Source organism: Macrotis lagotis, chromosome 4, assembly GCF_037893015.1.
Source record: "Macrotis lagotis isolate mMagLag1 chromosome 4, bilby.v1.9.chrom.fasta, whole genome shotgun sequence".
Classification (NCBI taxonomy): Eukaryota; Metazoa; Chordata; class Mammalia; order Peramelemorphia; family Peramelidae; genus Macrotis; species Macrotis lagotis.
Window position 1 is genome coordinate 99,816,696 of NC_133661.1, and position 19,391 is coordinate 99,836,086.

The window sequence follows — 19,391 nt, forward strand, 5'->3', positions numbered from 1 at the left end:
AAGAATTCATTTTCCCTTCTTTGCATAAGTGAGACTTCTTGATTGTTGTCCTTTGTTTCAGAAGAGGATCAAAATGACATCACAATGTTGGGGGGTCAAGGGACAGTGTGGCCAACTGTGGCTGATTAAGGTCAATTCAATCTCAGAAGGCTCTGCCACAAGCCAGGAACAAATAGTTCACGCACGCCAAGGTCTGGAACTGACAGGTCTCTCAATTTGCTCCTGCCTGTGGGAGGTCTCGTGTCTCTTGTCTCCCAATGCAGCCCTCCCACTAGAGGAACCAGTCTTCTTTGAACATCTCCCACACCCCAGCAGAGGACTACAGATGGAGAACCACTATCACACATTTTTAATGTGAGATTGATAATTGTTTTTGGTCAGTTTTGCCTAAGTGTTTGTTCCCCTTTTTTGTATGAGAAAGCTCTCCAGGGGATTCAATAGTAGGAATATACTGCAAAATATGGGTAATGTAAAACAAGACAAAAATTACTTGAAAAAACAAAAAGAGATTGGGGTGGCTAGGCTGCGCAGTGGAGTCAGGAAGTACCTGGGTTCAAATCCGGTCTCAGACACTTAATAATTACCTAGCTTGTGTGGCCTTGGGCATGCCACTTAACCCCATTTGCCTTGCAAAAACAAACAAAAAGACATAAATGTCTCTTCCACATCTTCCTGTATCATTAACCCAGCTTCTCCCAGGCCCTTAACTCTCCCAACCCCCAAACTAGGAAATACTTTATAGTGTTCCCAATCTTTTCACTATGAAGTATAGTTTTTTAGGATCTCTCCCAGAATACAGTGTTATAGGATCTTGCCTTCTGGTGATTTTGTCTAATCTTACATTACTTTATGAATTAACAAGTTGAAGGCCCATTTTTTTACTGTTTTCCTAAGATACCAAAATCCCCTCTTCTTTCCCATCCCCAAATGCATTTCTGCTATTTAGTAACTTTACTTAGGATCACAGATTTGAGACCATAGAGTTCATTTACTTTAGTTTATTTATACAGCTAAGGAATCAAGGCCCAGATTGGGGGACAGGTCTGAGATCACACTAATGTAACAGAATTCATACTCAACTCCTCTAATTTCTAATCTAATAAATTTTCTGTCCTTCAAGGTGAATGATTAGCTAAAAGAGGGCTACAGTACTTAGAATGATATAGAGTTGGGGCTTCAAAACCCCAAGTTTAATCTAGTCTAATTTTCTCATTTTATGGATAACTGAGGGTCAAGATAATCGAGCTATTTGGCCAAAGGTTAGTTAATGGAGAGCTAGACAGATTCTCTAGGTGGATCCTCCCCCCTTCCCTTAATGCGCAGTTACCTTGAATACTTTTGGATTTTTTTTTTGTACAAAGCATGTCATTTACAGAGACCCTTCCCCACCTCCCACTCCCATTAGAATATTACAGGGATGTTGACGAGCCTGATATTTTAGAAGTCAAAAGAATCACCTAATAGAAGCTCATTTGGAAGATATTTTATTTTCAAATGTTCTTCGTGGTTAAATAATAGCCTTCTCAAGAAAAGTAAATTCCAGGCCTGCTCTGGTGTGCCCCGCCCCCCCATAAAGCCCTCCCACCCAAACCATTTACCCTGGTGCTAGAGTACAATTAAGGGCCTTCTAATGAGGGTAATAAATTGTCCCTGCTCTTGTTTTTCTATTTGGGGATTAAAACAAGAGTTTTATAATTTATTTACTTTGGTTCACATTGACTGACCATGTCATTTCCCTTTACAGGATGGCTGGGGGGCGCAGAAGGGAGCAGATGGAGGTTTGCAGCACGCCAGGTCCCATGCAAGGGGCCCCAGTGGCCCTTTCTCCAGGCAGAGACCCCCGCCCCAAACCGTCTTTCCGGGGGACCCGGCCCAAGAAGGCCCACTTCCGTCCCCGTCTCTGCCCCGCCCCCACCCCCTTCCCGGCTTCCAGCTGGGCCGCCGGAGCCAGGCCGGAGCCAGGCCCTTCTCCCCGGCCCGGCCTTCGGGCTCGGCACCTGCTCTCCAACTTTCTCCTCCCCGGCCGGGCCCCACACCTCCTGGTCTTCCTCTTCTGCTTCCCTTACCTGGAAACGGGCTTAAGAGCGGGCACAGCGACCCCCGGGTCCCCCTCCTGGGCCCCTTAACGACTCCTCTCCTAGGCCGCCCAGGGCTTCAAACGGATACGAATCACCCCTGCACAATAGGCCGCCGCCAACCCCCTCCGCGCAGCCGCGCCTGCGCAGCGAGGGGAGCGCGTGCGGGCGAGGATGTTAGGGCGCGGCACGTGCACGCTCGGTGCGAGGCACGGTGGCACGTGCCAAATCCGCCAGGAGCCTCTGCGCATGTGCGTCGGGCCGCCTCACCAGCTAGAGGAAGTAGTTCCCCGACTTCACTCCCATCTTGGTAAGCCTTAGGGTGTTGGAAGGTCGAAAGGACAAATTCTCATGCAGTGTCTTGAAGACATTTTCACACAAAAATATATAAATTTCTTCTAGGTCTTTATGTATTAAATATACACACTTTTTAAAAATTGTTTTTTTCTTTGACAGAAAAACTGCGCTTAGTCTGGCTTCTCCGGGTGGAAAGAAGGGAATGTCTTGGGGGGGAGGGGACCGGAAGTCGGTTTTTAAAAAAATAGCTTTTTTATAAACTCTTCGTTTTCTTTTGAACTGCTCAGCGACTCCCTACCTTCGGGCCCAGAGCGTAATTCAAACAACTACCTTGTCTCTGAATTCGGTAAACTTTCTATTAGAAGCGTAGCCCAAGTGCTTTTACAGAAGAGGGAGCCTGGGGAAGTCACACAGCTGATTCCCCAAATTATTCATCTGCTAGCTTTCTGCCCCAGTGCACCTGATTGTTACTTTCACATTTTCTTCTACAGAGAAACTATTATTATTATTTTGCAAGGCAAATGGCTTGCCCATGGCTACGCAGCTAGGTAAATATTAAGAGACTGGGGCCGAATTTGAGCTCAGGTACTTCTGATTCCACTGTGCCATCAAGCAGCCCCTAGGGTGAAACTTTAAAAAAATAAATTTTTATTACCTTCACTGCTTTCCACTACTACTAGCAATGGTGATAGAAAAGTCACCAAAAGGGGTATGCATTTTTATTTTTGGCTTAACCCTTCTAAAGTAAGTCATCATTTATATTCCGAGATGCAATTCATGAGTCACACACACACACCCCAAACAAAAGGTCACCTTCAATTGCCACAACACCCTTGGGCCCCGGGGCTGGAGGAAGAGTCACGAATTGGATCCCTCAACTTGTAGACCTAGAGAAGAGGCTCCACCCCTGGAGGGCTAGAAAGAAATGCAATTCTTTTCTTTGTTTTTTATGCCAGAGGACTGAGATAAGGAGAGCATTCCTTGGAGGGGCGGGGCTCGCATCCGCAGGTGATTTGCTCCTGTTTCCCCGGAGGGTGAGAAGGGAGGGGGAGAGGCGGTAACTTGCCGCGAGCAACCCCAACACCCAGAGCAACAAACTAGCAAGAAGGAGGGTGAAGGAGGGTCCTCCAATGAGGTGGCCGGAGCGGGGAGGGGGCGGGGCCTCGCGAAGCCCCGCCCTCCGCGGGCAGGTTGCACCGAGGCTCAAGGTGCACGCTTTCGTCACGCCTCCGCTGCCCGCTGATTGGCTGCTCCGGCAGTCCCCGCCCCCTCCCAGCTGGAGCTGGCGGCCGGTTCCGCCGCGTCCGGCGTCGCCGCCATCTTTGTTGATGTGTCAGCTCCGCCGAGGCCGGTGAAGAGGAACGTTCCCGGCCCCGCCGCCCTCCCGGCCCCCCGGTCCTGACTCCCCGGCACCGCGCTATGGGGAGGCCGGCGAGCTAGCCCACCGCCTCGCCGCCGGGTAAGAGTCGGAGGTCCCGGAGGGGAGGAGGGGAGGAGGAGAGCTCGGGCGGGGCGGGGGCCGGGGCCGGGGGGCCTGCGCCCCCTCCTCCCGCTCCGGCCGCGGATCCCCGCGGCGCGTCCTCCGAGTCGGGGACCCTTCGGAGCCCGGGCCGGGCCGGGAAGCCGAGGCCTCCCCGCGGCGGCCCCCGGCGGTGTGCGGCTGCCCTCCGTGAGCAGCCGGCGCCCGGCGGCGTCCCCCGCGAGGCCCAGCCTCCCCGAGGGAGAACGGTGCGGTCAGAAAACTTTGACAAGCGTGCCAGCCTGCCGTGAGTGCAAAACGCGGAATATTGGGGGTGCAGCCATGCCCCTGGGCATCGTCACTAACTGGAATGAAAGTGTGTGCGAGGCTGCAGGAGAGGCAAAATTGAGAGGAAATGCATGACTATAAAACTGGGGGGGGGTGCTGGTATCATCAAAGAGGGGGGGGAGTTTTGCTTTGTAGAAACTGCCTCTTCTTTAAAACCCTCTTTAGACAAGAACGCCAGCAAATAAGGTATCCCTTCTGTTTGAGGATGCTCTAGAAAGATTGTGTTTCCTTTGCCCGGATACAACCTGCTTGTTTTCTTGAAACAAGTGTTGGCTCAGAGATGCAGATTCCAATTAGTTTAGCTAGCTTCTCCCATACTCTGAGTAAGGGTCTGTAAGCTTCACCAAACCGCCACTGGGAAGCCTGACTGTAAAAAAAAAAAAACCCAACCCCTATCCCTGTCTTATATTTTTTGCTTGAGTGCCTGAGAAGTTCCATTCCTTGCTTGGGTGCCTTGACCAAAGGTCTGACTTACCCATAGAACGAGACATTCTGTGTCAGCTGTAAATGGACAACAAATTTTATTTCTTGCTAACCAGGGGATGGACGAGTGGGGGGGTGGAGCGTCTCTGAAAAAGCCATTCCTAAAATTTAGTTGGTTATATTATAGCTATCCTCCCCTCTTTTATAAAAAAGGAATTTTCCAGAAAATGCTTAGCATAATGCCCAACCTTTAGTTGTTGTTCATTATGTACCTATTTAGACCTATCTGTACTCAATTTTGAGTTTTCATATATATATATATAGAGAGAGAGAGAGTATGAAGATTTAAACAAAATTTAAACATCAACTAAAAAGCTTCAGTAGAAGGAAATCATACAGTTAACCTGAGAAACTTTCTTTTAATTCTGAGATTGAGGCACCAGCCAGAATTTCTTTGTTTTTCTTTTGTTTTGAGACACCTTTTAAACTGAAACTGGTGGTTGTAAACACAAAACTTAAAATTCTGGAACACAAATTGAAAAATACACTTAAGATAGGTCTTTTTTTGTTCTCTAGTTTGACTGAAGGAAATGATAAATTTCAGTCAAAGGTAAGTGAAAATATTTTTTCCCCCATCTCAATTCACTCCCTAGGGTCGGTGGAGGTGGAAGTGGAATGGATCCCATAAGTTTTGAGTAACTGTTTTAAGAGTTTTTGACAAAGTAAGGTATATAATGTTATCACCTAATCAAGAGTTATGATTCTTGCAAAAAGGTGGATGTAGAAAAACTACCTTTGCATGTAATTTTGGGAGAAATTTTTTAAATTAAAAAAAAATTTATATTTCAGAAGGCATCCAGGTAGGTAGTATGAGTGAATAGAGTACCACATCTGGAGTCAGGAATCAGAATCTTATTGAAATCCTAACTGACTTCAGACATTTTATTTACTAGCTGTGTGAACCTAGGCAAGTCATTTTAACTCTTATTTGCCTTCAAGTGAGCTGGAGAAGGAAATGGTAAACCTCTCTAGCATCTACACCAGGAAAGCTAAATGAGGATATGAAGAGTTAGACTTCTTTGAAATGATTGAACAACAATAACAAAATCTCCTTAGTTAAGCACGAAATTGAATTAAGAAGCATTAAGGTGCACTAATGGAGGTTTGGAAGAGTGGTTGCATTATTAATTAAAATAGGAAATTTAGGAAAAGGAAAAGTAGGGTTAGGAACAAAATGAATCAATTTTGAGAAATGTTAACTTTGAGAGGCAATACAGCATAGTGTATAGAAAGTTGTCTTCAAGGAAACCTGGGATTAAATCCTACTTCTGGAATAACCTGACTGGACAAGTCATTGAATTTCCCAATGACAGATGATTGTTTTAGAACAGTAAATGATCTGCATTTTTTGGGGTGGTTCTTTACTAGGCTCTCCCTTCACCTATGAAATCATGAGTCTGGCTGAAGAAAAATTAGATCGTCAACATAAGAGGACCTCAAAAAAAGCCAATAAAGAAAGGAGGGGGAAGTTTTTATAGAGTTACTGTTAGCTTATGTAAGGGAAGAGAGAATAACAAGAAACAACATATCAGCAGTAAAATATTCTAATAGTAGTCATAGAGCATAAGTTTTTATTAATTTTTATTAAAGATATTATTTGAGTTTTACAATTTTCCCCCCAATCTTACTTCCTTCCCCCCACCCCCACCAGGGAAAGCAAATTTCCATGTTGTACCTTGATCCAAATTGGGTGTGATGAGAGAGAAATCATCCTTAGAGAAGAGACAAGAATTCTAAGAGATAACAAGATCAGACAATAAGATATCTGTTTTTTTTTCTAAATTAAAGGGGAAAGTCCTTGAACTTTGTTCAAACTCCACAGCTCCTTAACTGGATACAGATGGCACTCTGCATTGCAGACAGCCCAAAATTGCTCCCGATTGTTGCACTGATGGAATGAGCAAGTCCTTCAAGGTTGAACATCACTCCCATGTTGCTGTTAGGGTGTACAGTGTTTTTCTGGTTCTGCTCATCACACTCAGCATCAGTTCATGCAGATCCCTCCAGGCTTCCCTGAAATCCCGTCCCTCCTGGTTTCTAATAGAACAGTAGTGTTCCATGACATACATATGCCACAGTTTGCTAAGCCATTCCCCAATTGAAGGACATTTACTTGATTTCCAATTCTTTGCACCACAAATAGGGCTGCTATAAATATTTTTGTACAAGTAATGTTTTTACCCTTTTTCCTCATCTCTTCAGGGTATAGACCCACTAGTGGTATTGCTGGGTCAAAGGGTTTGCACATTTTTGTTGTCCTTTGGGCATAGTTCCAAATAGCTCTCCAGAAGTGTTGGATGAGTTCACAGCTCCACCAACAGTGTAATAGTGTCCCAAATTTCCCACAACCCTTCCAACAATGATCATTATCCTTTCTGGTCCTATTGGCCAATCTGAGAGGTGTGAGGTGGTACCTCAGAGAAACTTTAATTTGCATTTCTCTAATAATTAATGATTTAGAGCATTTTTTCATATGGCTATGAATAGAGCATAAGTTTTTTAAGAAGCTGTTTTATTTGTTGTTTGAGTTACTTGAATTTGATTACCTTAACAAAATTTCAATAGATTATATTTTTTGAGGAGTTTGTCTAGTAAGGGGAGAAGGGTAGTATTGGTAACTTAGGGTAGTAGATTATTTTGAAACCTGAGTACATTTTGTAGCCAAAAGAAGGAGCTAGTGGAGAAGAAAGTATGTAAAACACACAATGCTGAAGTGAGAATAATCTGAGAATTGATGACTTAAAGGGAGTCAGAGGAAAGATAGAACATTTTTGTAGGCCTTATCTCCTGCTACTAGATCAAAAGCTGTTACAATATCTCAGAATCCTTTATTGTCTTATTTGACTTTAAGCTTTCCTTCAAAAACCATTTTATTTTGAAGGGGAGAGGGGTAAGTTAAGGAGACTCATTGTTTAATGAGCTGTCTTATTTAATTAGATGATTACTTACTGAAAATGAATAGACTTGCTATTTGGAAGATGAACAAAAAATGTTTATCCTCATTGGACTTTAAATACTTTTTAACAACAAGCATCCAATAGTGATAGAGACAATTTGAGAGGGTTTTTTTTTTCCCTCCAGCTTAGAAACAGGATGGAAAAAAATGAGTTTTAGCTAGAATTAATGAGATATGGGTATAAAGGTTTGAGAAATTCCAGAGCAAAGCCAGAAGTAAACTAATAGTTTGAAAGAATAAGTAGAGGTAAAAGGGAACTGGGAGTCACATTAAGGTTGATGAGCAAATTCTACAAAAGAGAGAAAAGTGGGAGACATGGAGGAATGTGAGGTTTAGGTCAGAATGACAGTTTCAAGAATTTAATATCTGGGGGGGTTGGGGCAACTCTTAGTGATACAGTATGATTGCTTGTGTTTGAGTAGAGTAGAGATTAAGGCTATAATATAAGGCTATGATAGTTGATTGTTTGTCTCCAAGGTTGATGACAAATAGTGTGGTAGAAGATGGTGACCAAATTGGGGGAAGGAGAAACATTTGGAGATTGGCAGAATAGAAGATGAGGAGCAAAAATTTAATCAACCTTTTTGCCTTATCCTTTGAGGAGAATTAAAGGAACATTTGGAGAATAGTTTAAGGGAAGTGATATCATGGGTTTTCCTTACAAAATACAAATTTTATGTTGACTTTATAATATTTATTTTGTAATGTAGTTTCTGAAAAAGGTAAATCAAACTTTATAAAATACTATAACTTTCTAAATATAACTGCATGGTATTTGGATAACATTTACTGTTTGTTGGTTAAAAAATATAGGATATGGGGCAGCTAGGTGGCACAGTGACCCAGACACTTAATAATTACCCAGCTGTGTGGCCTTGTGCAAGGCACTTAACCCCATTTGCTTTGCAAAAACCTACAAAAATAAAGGATTAGTTTAGAGAAAGAATTATACTGCCTTATACCAGATCTTTTGGGAATTTACAACAAAAATGTATTTCTGGTTCCTATAATTTTAAACAGTATCAATTCCCAGATTACAATGTGCCTGTGTGTGTGTGACTTCCTAAGATCAAGATTCTTTAGAATACTATAGTTTGATAAAGAGAGAAAAAACATAATAAATATCTTTTACTTATTTGATTATATAAAACACTTTATTAGAGGCAGCTAGGTGGCGTAGTGGATAAAGCACTGGCCCTGGAGTCAGGAGTACCTAGGTTCAAATCCGCTCTCAGATACTTAACAATTACCTAGCTGTGTGGCCTTGGGCAAGCCACTTAACCCAGTTTGCCTTGCAAAAAAAAACTTTAAAAAAACCCACTTTATTAGAAGTGAGCACTATTCAGGTCTTAAGTAAAATTACTAAAAAAAAAAAGTTACTACAAAACAACAGGTTATAAGGAGTTGATTTAAGATAATTTAAATAAACAGATAAATTTCACTGACCAGTTACCTACAGCTGATGAGCTCCAGTAAGAGCGAAACCACTTCCCACTCCATTGAAATAATTTTGAAGTGTGAATTGGTCCTGTAGTACTGTGTCATAAAACTTACTGAATGGAAAATAACATGATTATATATGTTCAAGTGTTTAAATTTTCTCTAGTGTTTTTTTCTAGATATAAAAATTAACTAAAATCAGGCAAGTCAGGCTGTTTTTAATCTCATTCTTCAAAACTACATATATATATATATATATCACTACTTTGGGGGGGGTATAGACACTCCACAAATTCTGATTAAGTGACCTAAAATGTGCTGAACCTAAGTTGCACTTTGGACAATTTCCAGACCGTTCTGTAACTAAGACAGAAAACTGACCCCAACATTTCTTTCTTTACCTTCCTAAGGATTTTAAGGACACTATGCTCCTCATGTTGTCCTTTTAATTCTTGTCTTCCTCACTAATTATAATTCAAATCCATTTCAAAAATTAATTCAACCCCCTAGGCTCTATATTGAGGGAGCTTTAAGACTAGGCTGATGGTAGTGGTAATACAAAGAAAAGAAAGGATGTCATAGGTTTGTGGAATTAGAATCAATGAATCATTTATTAGCACTTTCTGTTATTTTAGGGGTTGGATTCCAAGTAATCAATCTAGGGGGTGGAGGACAGGCCAAGAGAATGACTCTTTGCGGACTCTTGAAGGAAATCATGGATTTCAAGAGGTAGAAGTAAAGGTATGGGAAACAATAGCCAATACAGAGGAACAGATGGAAGATCATTTTCAGTGTTAATATCTATGAGTTCAGGATGAGTGGGGTATGGAGGGAGTGAGACATAACAAGACTTGAGGTATGATGGAGTCAAGTTGTGAAAAGCGCCAAACATAAGTTTACATATATGATCCTAGAAGAAGGAGGGTACCAGTGAATTTTATTGAATAAGAGGGGCAGCATGGTCAGTTGTATTTGGGAAAATGGTGTTGATAATTGGGTATAGTGGATTTAAGAAGGAAAAGACTTGAGGCTCCTGCAGTAGTTGAGTGAGTTGATGAAAGCTGGAGCTAGGACAAGGGAATCCATAAATATTGAACAAAAGGAGAAAATCATACTGGTTCAAACCCTGTGATAGGGAATCTAAGGAGATTAAAAGGGCAGGTTTTTGGGGAGATGATGAGTTTGTTTTGAGATAAGTTCCTTTTTAGATATATCTGGGACTGGTAAGTAGAGGCTCTCCCCTCAGTGTATATTGAAAAGTTTTTGGAAATGCCTTTCAGTTACTCTGCAAGAGAGTTTGGAACTAGATTGGAAGATTGGGTTTTAGTTGCCTGGAGGTGACTAAAGGTTGTCATTGAAATTTTAGGAAATATATTAGTTTGCCTGGGGGTTTGGAAGTGACTTGAGGGCAATGCTTTGAATTCATTCTTTTCTTAACTCTGTTGAAAGAAGTGCTTACCAAAAAGAATCTAGAGCTGTTGATAAAATAACTGACCTATATCTCTTTAAACTTTGCAAATCTCTTCATATACACTATTTCATTTGAATTATGAAAATCCAAAGAGCATGTCTGAGGTTGGTCAGCATTGTGAAAGACCTTGAGAGAGGTCAAGGAAAGAGAAAATGAAAAAAAACTATGAGATTTGGTGATTAGGATGTCCATAGGTGACCTTAGAAGAGAAGGCCAATTGAAAGAGAATGGGGAACTGGGAATGAGGGACTGAGATTTCCAGTTTCCCATATAGTAGTTAGTTCATGAGTCCCTGGTGGACCAAGGGGTTTGAACTAAAAATTCTTTAATGAAGGTGGCTATATCAATTTTGAAGCAAATGATAAAGATGCTAGTAAGCAGTCTATTAATTAATACATAAAATATAAGTTTATATTAGTAATACCCTGTGAAATCAGGCTCTGTTCAAATTCTGTCTCTGACAGTATATAAACTTGAGCAAGTCACTTAATTTGCAAATAGGGCCTCTGGAGTTCCCTTTCAGTCTGAATCTATGATACTATGACTTACTGGAAGAACAGGCATATAATTAAAAGAAAGATACAAGAAAGAAATTAGAGTTTTAAAGAGATTTGCAAATTACATGCATAAAAGTGATCATGGAAACTACAACATTCCCCTAACTATAAATGTGCCATCATTTATTTGATGTCATGATCTTTGATTATGAAGGACAACAAACATCATCATATGTTCTAGTAGATTATAATAGGATAACTAAAGACTAACCTTTAGGTAATATCTATAGTTTAGTGGGAAAGAAAGAGAAGATGACATGTTAATTAGTTTATATTCCAGATTAACCTGTTTCTTTTTGGATAGGTTTATTATTAGCTAGATAAAGAGGCATACCAAAGAATAAATCAGTATCTAAAAACATCCAGCTTGAATGAAAATTCCAAAATTCTAATAGGATTAGTTGTAGTAAATTCATGCATGGTAATATAAAACTTGTAAAATGCCCTGGGGGGGGCTACTGATAATGTTCTAAGGATTTGTGGGTCATTCAGTTTTTGTTCTTGATGGGTCACAAAAAGATTTGGTGAAGAATTTCTTCTAAATTCAGACTTAAAGAATATTAGATAACTATCCAGTGGTTTCAATCTTGTCCATTTGGTTTCATGGTAAAGATCCTGGAGTGGTTTCCCTTTTCCTTTTCCAGTTCATTTTATAAATAAGGAATTGAGACAAACAGGATTAAGTGACTAGTCCAGGGTCATAAAATTAATGGGAATTAAATCTCCTGGTGTTATTTCAAAGTGTCATGATTAAATCAAAACATATAGAACTTTTTTGTTTCAGTCTCTTTAATAATAGACTACAAATTATATTCCATTCATTGCATATGAACCCTTGAATCTCAGCCCTAGGAAAAAAAAGTAATGATTATGAAGAAGTCATGATAACATCAAGTAATCTGGTAGATTTGAGGAATGGTTGGTATAGCTTAACTTTAGCAAAGAATTTGATAAAAGCTTCCTTCAGAATTCAACCAAATCTCTCAGTCTGTGGGCAGTCCTTCCTCCTTTCTCAGGCATCTCTGCTTCCACTTCCTTCTGAGATATTTTTTTTCCTTTACATCAAATATATTTTTATAGACAGTTATTTGCATGTTATCTCTTCCATTATTTTTTTTATTTTGATTTTTGAAAGGCAACAAGGTTAAGGGGCTTGTCAAAGGTCATACAGGTTATTATTACATATATGAGGTTGGATTTGAATTTGGGTCCTCCTGACTCCAGGGCCAGTGCCCTGTCCACTGTACCACCTAGCTGCCCCAATTTTGAACTAGAGGGCAGCTATGGTGCAATGGATAGAGCACCAGCCCAGGAATCAGGAAGACAGAAGTTCAAATCCAGCCTCAGACACCAGATATTCAATAGATGTGTGACTTTGGGCAATTCACTTAACTTGCTTCTCATCTAGGACCATCTGCAGTTGTCCTGAATCATATCTGGCCACTGGACCTACATGGCTGTAGAGTAGAAAGTGAGGCTGGTGACTTAGCATAGGATCCTCCTCAACCAAATTCAGTTCACTTATTTGTCATGGCATCACCTCCTGATGTCATGGTCTTTGAGACAGAAGAACAAACATCTATCATCATCAGAATGCAAACTTCTTGAAGACAGTAGCCTTGTTTCTGCCTTTCTTTTTGTCCTCAGCTTTTAGTGCTGGCACTGTTGCTATGGAAAAGAAAGGAGACACACTATGGAGTTTACTTAGGTAGCTAGAGAACTGGCTGGCCAGTTAGATTCAAAGAGTAGTCCATAACCTGACCAACAACTACAACTACACATTAGTTGATGTGCCTACTTCCCCTTCCCCCCATCTCACTCCTAGTCTCCTTACCCTGGTTTTTCAACTTCATATCTGCTCTCTGACTCCCTAAGAGGATTCTGCCCTGAGGCTGACCCAATAATTGGTGAGTCCCTATATGGAACCTTCATATCCTTAGAAGACCCAGCTGGATTGCTATCTCTATACTAGTGGCCTGCCCCCCTACTTGCACACCTGGCCCCCTGGGCATGATGATAATCTACCTGAATTCTTTCCTCAATTCTTATCCCTTCATATCTTCCCCATACCAGCGATTCTGCATCTGGGCTCTTATACAAACCCCATTCCCCCTGCATGGTTCTGTCCCCATCAACCCAAAACCACCAATGTCCCACTCAAATTGTACCCACCTCTTCAACTTGGTCTCTGGAATGCATGCTCCACAAATAACAAACTTGCTTTCCATCTTAAATCTTTTCTTTTCTCCTATATCTTACACCCACTGGAACTTCTTCCTGATGACACAGCTTCCCTGGATACCCTTTTCAGCACTGTTTAAACTTTCACTCATACCCTCTTTATTCCCCCCTCCCCCCCAAACTCACTAGCTGTTGGAGAGTTGGAATTTTTTTTTACTCTCCATTGCTACATCTAGATTATCCTACTTCTATCATTCAATAACTTCTTTTTTGAGATTATTTCAATCTATTTTCATCCTCCCCCTCCAAAAAAAAGATAATCTTTTAGCAATTATATGGTACACCTCCAAGATGCTCTGACTTTCCTTCCTCAGTGAGTTAAGTGTTTATCTCACAATCATTCCTTCATCCCCAGCTCTTGGCCTCCTTTTGAGGTTCTTTTATACACACACATTAAACATCTTAACTTCCCAGTTCTTAAACCCTATTCTTTGCCAGCGACTCCCCCCCCCCCCCCGCTCTACACAGAGATAGTTGTATTCTTGATCTTGCCATCACCTATTTCTATATTCATGAACTCTGAAATTCTTTTATCAGATCTTAGCTTGTGGTTATTTTGCCTTTGCTTCTACCTTGAAACTATTATACCCACCATGACTCCCCTTAGTTCTTTCTCAGGCCATCATCCCTGCACTGATTTTACTTTCCTACTTTTCTTCACTTTTATCCCATGATGATCCTTTCAGTTCTCTGTCCTCTCTGCTCAAGTCCCTTGCCCCCCTTATCCTATCACTGATCTTTCCCCAACCTTGGAAAACTCCACCATCTAAAATCTTCATTCCTATTGATATGCAGCTGAAAGAGGCTGAGGAAATCACCAAACCATACTTGACTGGATCCACTACACATTTATGTAACAATTTCAACTAGGCCCCTCACTGAGGCAAGGTAATCTTACTTACAAAGTACTCTTACTCCATATAGCACAGTGACTTTTTCAATCCTCTTTATCTCTTGTCAAACTTTCCATTACTTTCCCTTTCCCTCCCCTGAAAAAAATGAGTACTCTATTGCTTATATGTTCTTCTTGAATTAAAAAATGTTAATTTTTCTCAAGAACAGGGCTGGCAACTACCTTGAAAGAGATAGTTCTGGTTCCTAGAACGAGAACACCTCATTTTATTTGTACCTATATTTATTGCCCTTGAGAACGTTAAGTTCCCATGAACTTGCCAGATTCTCTGGAGGATCTTAAAAGTATATTCTCCTGTCAGGATACCTTCTGCCCTGGCTCTGCCCTGAAGTACTTCTCTCTTACTATTCCTAGGATAGAGAGTAAGCTTTAGTTAATACTGGGACTTTGCTGTTCCTATTTCTCTGATAAATCATGCATATTTTGACTTTGACTGGAGTGGGAAGTGGAGGGAAGGAAGGGACAGGGAGTGAGATAGACTGAGAGAAAGCATGGTTGATAGATTAAGGACTGGCCTTAGAATCAAGAAGATGAGGTTTGATGTTTTGTCTAAGACACGATGGATTTTGTGTTTAGAAAGAATTAAGCTGTCAAATAAGGTCTTAGAGTTGGGGTACTCTTTTGACTATCTTCATACCCTTTTTTTTTGGTTTATTTTTGCAAGGCAGTGGGGTTAAGTGACTTGCCCAAGGTCACACAGCTATCAGATTTGAACTCAGGGCCTCCTGACTCCAGGGCTGGTGTTCTATCCACTGTGCCACCTTGCTGCTCCTTCTCATACCCTTTTTTTTTTCTCATACCCTTTTAATCTATCTTAAACATTATTCCTTTCGTCTGGGTATATAAGATGATCTTTCTGTCTCCTTAGAGTTAAAGGAAGTAATCATTTCTCTAGTTTCACCTCCCTGCTGCTGACTTTGTCTTTATAGTCCACCTGTAGGAGACTAGGAATAAACTTAACAGGAAAAACTGAAGTGGACAGATGGATTGATTGTCAGTATCATTACTCTGGTTGGAAAAGGTTCAGTGTGAAGTACACTGACTGTGACACTATCTTAGGAACCTTAATTCTCTCTGAGTCTCGGGTTCCTTGTGAAATGGGGTTAGACCAGATGGACTCTGAGGGTTCTTTTAGCCTTAGTTCTGTGATCCCTAAAAGCCCAAGTGGATGGCAGCAAGAGGTCATTCTTGCCATAGCCCTTGTAGGGCTCTTTCAAACTCTTTCAAGTGGTATCTGGCCTATGTCCTCTTTGACTTCACAAATGAATTTCAGGGGAAGGGGCATATGTGTGGAACAATTCAGACTACATCTGTCTTTTTTTATCATGATATTATGAGACATTAAAGAAGAGACTGCTTTGCAGCTGAAACTTTCCATATTTGATGTCTACTGCATTAGAATGTGAGTTCCTCAAGAGCAGGGCCTGTCTAATTTCTATTTATATCTCCAGCACTTGGCAGAGGGCTTTGTATACAGTAATCTGTTAATTCATTCATGGGCTAGTTTATGACATTTTTGGGTTTTTTTCCCCTTTTAGATCTGTAACAAAGAAAATCAGAAGATCATAAGAAATGCAGAGTGAATTGATGTCAGTTAGCTTGTTGGAGGTAGAGAATATACCTTCCATTTCATCAGATAAAACCACTTGCTATGCATCTGCAACAAAAGACTCCACAAATTGTTTTTCTGGAGATGAAGAGAGTTTAGACAAAGATTCTAAACTGCTTTCATCAAAAAAAGAGATGACTTCATGTACACATCCTGAAGGTGATGAAATTGAAGCCAAAAAAGATTACTCACCAGATCATAGTGGAGTTGGGAATTCTTGTGACAAAGCAGACATATATGAAGAAAAATTTCAGAGAATAACTCATTTTTCTGGTGGAGATTTTGCAGAGCAAATTTCAAAAACAAATGGAACGGAACAAACATTAACAGAAATACTGCAAGAATTAAAGTCATGTAAGCTTACAGACACATCCAATGAAAAGACTTATTCAGACAGTCTATATGATACAGATTGCACCAAGAAACTTATTTCAAGAATACAAAATGTTTCAGCACAGGAAGATTTGTTGGAAGAAATAGAATCAGAGCTGTTATCTGCAGAACTTTCAAATGAACATAGAGTACCCAATGGAATGAAAAAGGGTGAACGTGCTTTAGTTATGTTTGAAAAATGTGTACAAGATAAATATCTGCAGCAGGAGCATACTATAAAGAAGTAAGTATTGGCTTACTCTAAAGTCCATTTGGCCACTTTTCAGAGAAAAAAATTTTAAATGTTAAATTAATACTTTAGCATTGATGACCTGATAAATAGTTAAGATAGTACTGTCATACAAAATCTTCAACTATCTTGGATTTTTATAAGATAGCTTTATCAAAACTTTTCTTAGAAAAAGTTACATATATATATTTATATATATATATATGGTTATCCATAGAGAAAAACTACCAAGAAAATAAGAATTTCTTTAGCTTTCTCATTTTATTAACTGAGATCTAATCCAAGAAATGTACCCCCTTAATCTGAAGCCTTTAAAACAAGAGCCATCCAGAGAATAGTGCTGTTTTAATTATGTGTAAATTCATTAGTTAGGAAAGTGATTTATTTTCCTTGGTACTTGAGAAATTTCCTAAAGACCTTCTCATATCTTATGGTTTGGAGAGGTGTGGAGATACCTCTGGATTCAACAAGGTCAAGACAATAAAATACAAAATCTGACAAACAGACCAAGACTGAAAGGTGATTGTTATCCAAGAACTAACCTAGCTAATTTTGGCCATATTAACTCTCAAAGACAAAATAATTGTGATCTATATTGGTGGTTACCCACACCAATGGAATGCCTGGAATATTGCAATATAAAAGTAATTCAGGAGCCTTAATATTACTGTAGAAAAATAATTGAATGAAGTTAAACAGAAAAAAATGCATTCTGGAGTAAGAAAGCATATACCTTATTTTTCCTTTTTACTTTAAGAAAATGAATTGAAATTAGGGTACAGAACAGTGAGAGGAACAGCTATAAGAATAAATATAAAAGGAACTGCAAGGGGGATAGAGGGTTAACAGGTGGGGATCTATTAAGTTTACCGCAGACCAAGTTGGAAAATCCTCTCAACTGATGTCTGTTGTTTTCTGTCAGTTTTTGTAATGAAACCTACCTGTACATCCTCACAAGATTAACTGCTTAAATGTTACATTTTGTTGTATTATTCCCTTATAACTTGTCCTGGAAACAAAGGCCCTTTTTTTAAATACTAATATTGTACTGATGTTTTATGGCTTTGTGGCATGGAACTTGAAAATCTCCAAAGAACTGAAAATGAGTATCACACTGAGGGCACTGGAGAGGTCTGTGATGCTAATGAACAAATTGTAGTTTGTTGTAATTAGTAGTTTGTAGTAATTAATGAGAATTAATGAGAAACACAGAAGTAAAAAAATATCAGCGAAATGGATGATAGGAAGAAAGGATGTATTTGTCATTTGACAAAGTATAAGGATAGTAGCCCATGTGTTCCATCAGTGTCCCCATGATGTCAGGAGAAATTAAGGTTCCCCCCCCCCCCCCAAAGCTGGGTTTCCTGGCAAGTTTGTGGAAGATACAGGTGGTCATGAATAAATTGTAATCCGAATTGTTGGGAGGAATATCCAAAAAATTTAGTTTACAAATCCATTTGTGTATACTCTTCTACTTAAAACCCTTTTGGAAACTTACTCTCTGTAGCAGCTCTTCTCATACTTTTTGGTTTCAGGATTTTTTTATACTTAAAAATTATGGAAGATCCAAAAGAACTTTTATTCATTTATTATTTATATGGGTTATATTTCTAGATATTTATCATTAGAAATTAAAACTGATAAATTTTTACATTTATTAATTTTAAAATAACAATAGTAACATCCATTGCATATTGATATAAATAACATTTTATGAAAAATAACGTTCTCAAAGCAACACTTTAGTGAGAAGTGGTGTGTTTTTACACATTTTTTCAAATCTCTTTAATGTCTAGCTTAATGGAAGACAGCTGGATTTTTATAACTATTTCTGCATACATATGTTGTGAATGTTGTTTTGCAATACATTAAGAAAAATCTAAATTTATAGAGTTGAAAAAACAGATGAATATTTTAATAGGTAAATAATATATTATAAGTATTATGAAAGTTCTTTTGACCTCACAGATCCCCTGAAAAGAATCTCAGTGACCCCAAAGGTCACTTGAGAACTGCTGTTCTTCTGTGGGATGCCATTCAAGACCCACTGATATTCTTATCCTCCACCCCCCTTCTGTCCTACACTTTCATAATACATGTAATACCACAACTAAGCAAAGAATGCAATTAATAATATTCCCTGCAATGTTGGGTACTTGCCCCCCTCTCCCTGCAGGTCATAGACTTGTTTTGCTGCTCCTGTTTTATTCAGTTGGAATACCCTATTAGCCTTCATTTCATATGACTGTTAGAATGTCACCTGCTCCATGAAGCTTTCCTTGATAATCCTAGTAGGAAATGATCCCTTTATCTGATTCCCCTAGGATTTGGGTCATATTCGTCCTCTATTGTCCTTGAGGTTTATTGCAAACCATCTTAAGAGAGTTTTTATTTGTGTTTATTATTCATACTTTATCTTTTATTACATTTTAAGTTTCTTTGAGGCTAGGTGTTGGCCCCTTTTATATTCCTCACAGCACCCAGCATAGAATTGGAGTATTCAGTAAATATTTAGACTTAATATTTTTACTTTTTTTAATAGGGTTTGTTTGATATAAACTAGTTAGGAATAATTTCCTCAATCTAAAAATAAGAATGAAGTAGAAAAAAAGAATTAACCTCCATCCTATTCCTAGAGAATTGATTTTCTTTTTAATCTTGTTTAATTTTGACTATGCAGAATATTTCCAAATAAATTTCTTCATTGCTTAGTTATTTGTCCATGACCTCTAAAATTATTTATACTAGTTGTCATTTAGTTCAAATTTCTTGATGATTTCTTAACATTATTTAAGTTTTTAAATTAAGAATATTCTTTTGCTGTATGTCAACTTAAAATTGAAAAATCTATTTTATTATTAGTTTTTCTTTGAATTAACATAAATTTTCTTAAATCTCAATGAAAAATCTTTTAAGTAGT

At 39.3% G+C, this 19,391-nt stretch overlaps 2 protein-coding genes across 10 annotated transcripts in view; one reads left to right on the forward strand and one right to left on the reverse strand.

The window, feature by feature from the left end:
• TDRD1 (tudor domain containing 1) overlaps nucleotides 1-2,256 on the reverse strand; it is a 68,565-nt gene extending 66,309 nt beyond the window's left edge. For 5 of the 6 annotated variants that reach the window (XM_074233633.1, XM_074233634.1, XM_074233635.1 and 2 more), the window contains exon 1: nucleotides 2,067-2,254. The gene's annotated coding sequence lies outside the window, so the exon portion shown is untranslated. Of the gene's footprint in view, nucleotides 1-2,066 lie in introns of all 6 variants that reach the window. The other variant, XM_074233636.1, reaches the window with a different exon arrangement.
• The window catches only part of CCDC186 (coiled-coil domain containing 186), a 50,213-nt gene continuing 30,900 nt past the window's right edge, over nucleotides 79-19,391 (forward strand). Inside the window, exons 1-3 of one of the 4 annotated variants that reach the window (XM_074233638.1) lie at nucleotides 79-354; nucleotides 1,745-2,385; nucleotides 15,779-16,465. In XM_074233638.1, coding sequence (XP_074089739.1) covers nucleotides 15,813-16,465 — 653 coding nt within the window. In that variant the 5' untranslated portion in view covers nucleotides 79-354; nucleotides 1,745-2,385; nucleotides 15,779-15,812. Of the gene's footprint in view, nucleotides 355-1,744; nucleotides 2,386-3,695; nucleotides 3,832-4,047; nucleotides 4,139-15,778; nucleotides 16,466-19,391 lie in introns of those variants that run through there. The other 3 variants (XM_074233639.1, XM_074233637.1, XM_074233640.1) reach the window with 3 other exon arrangements.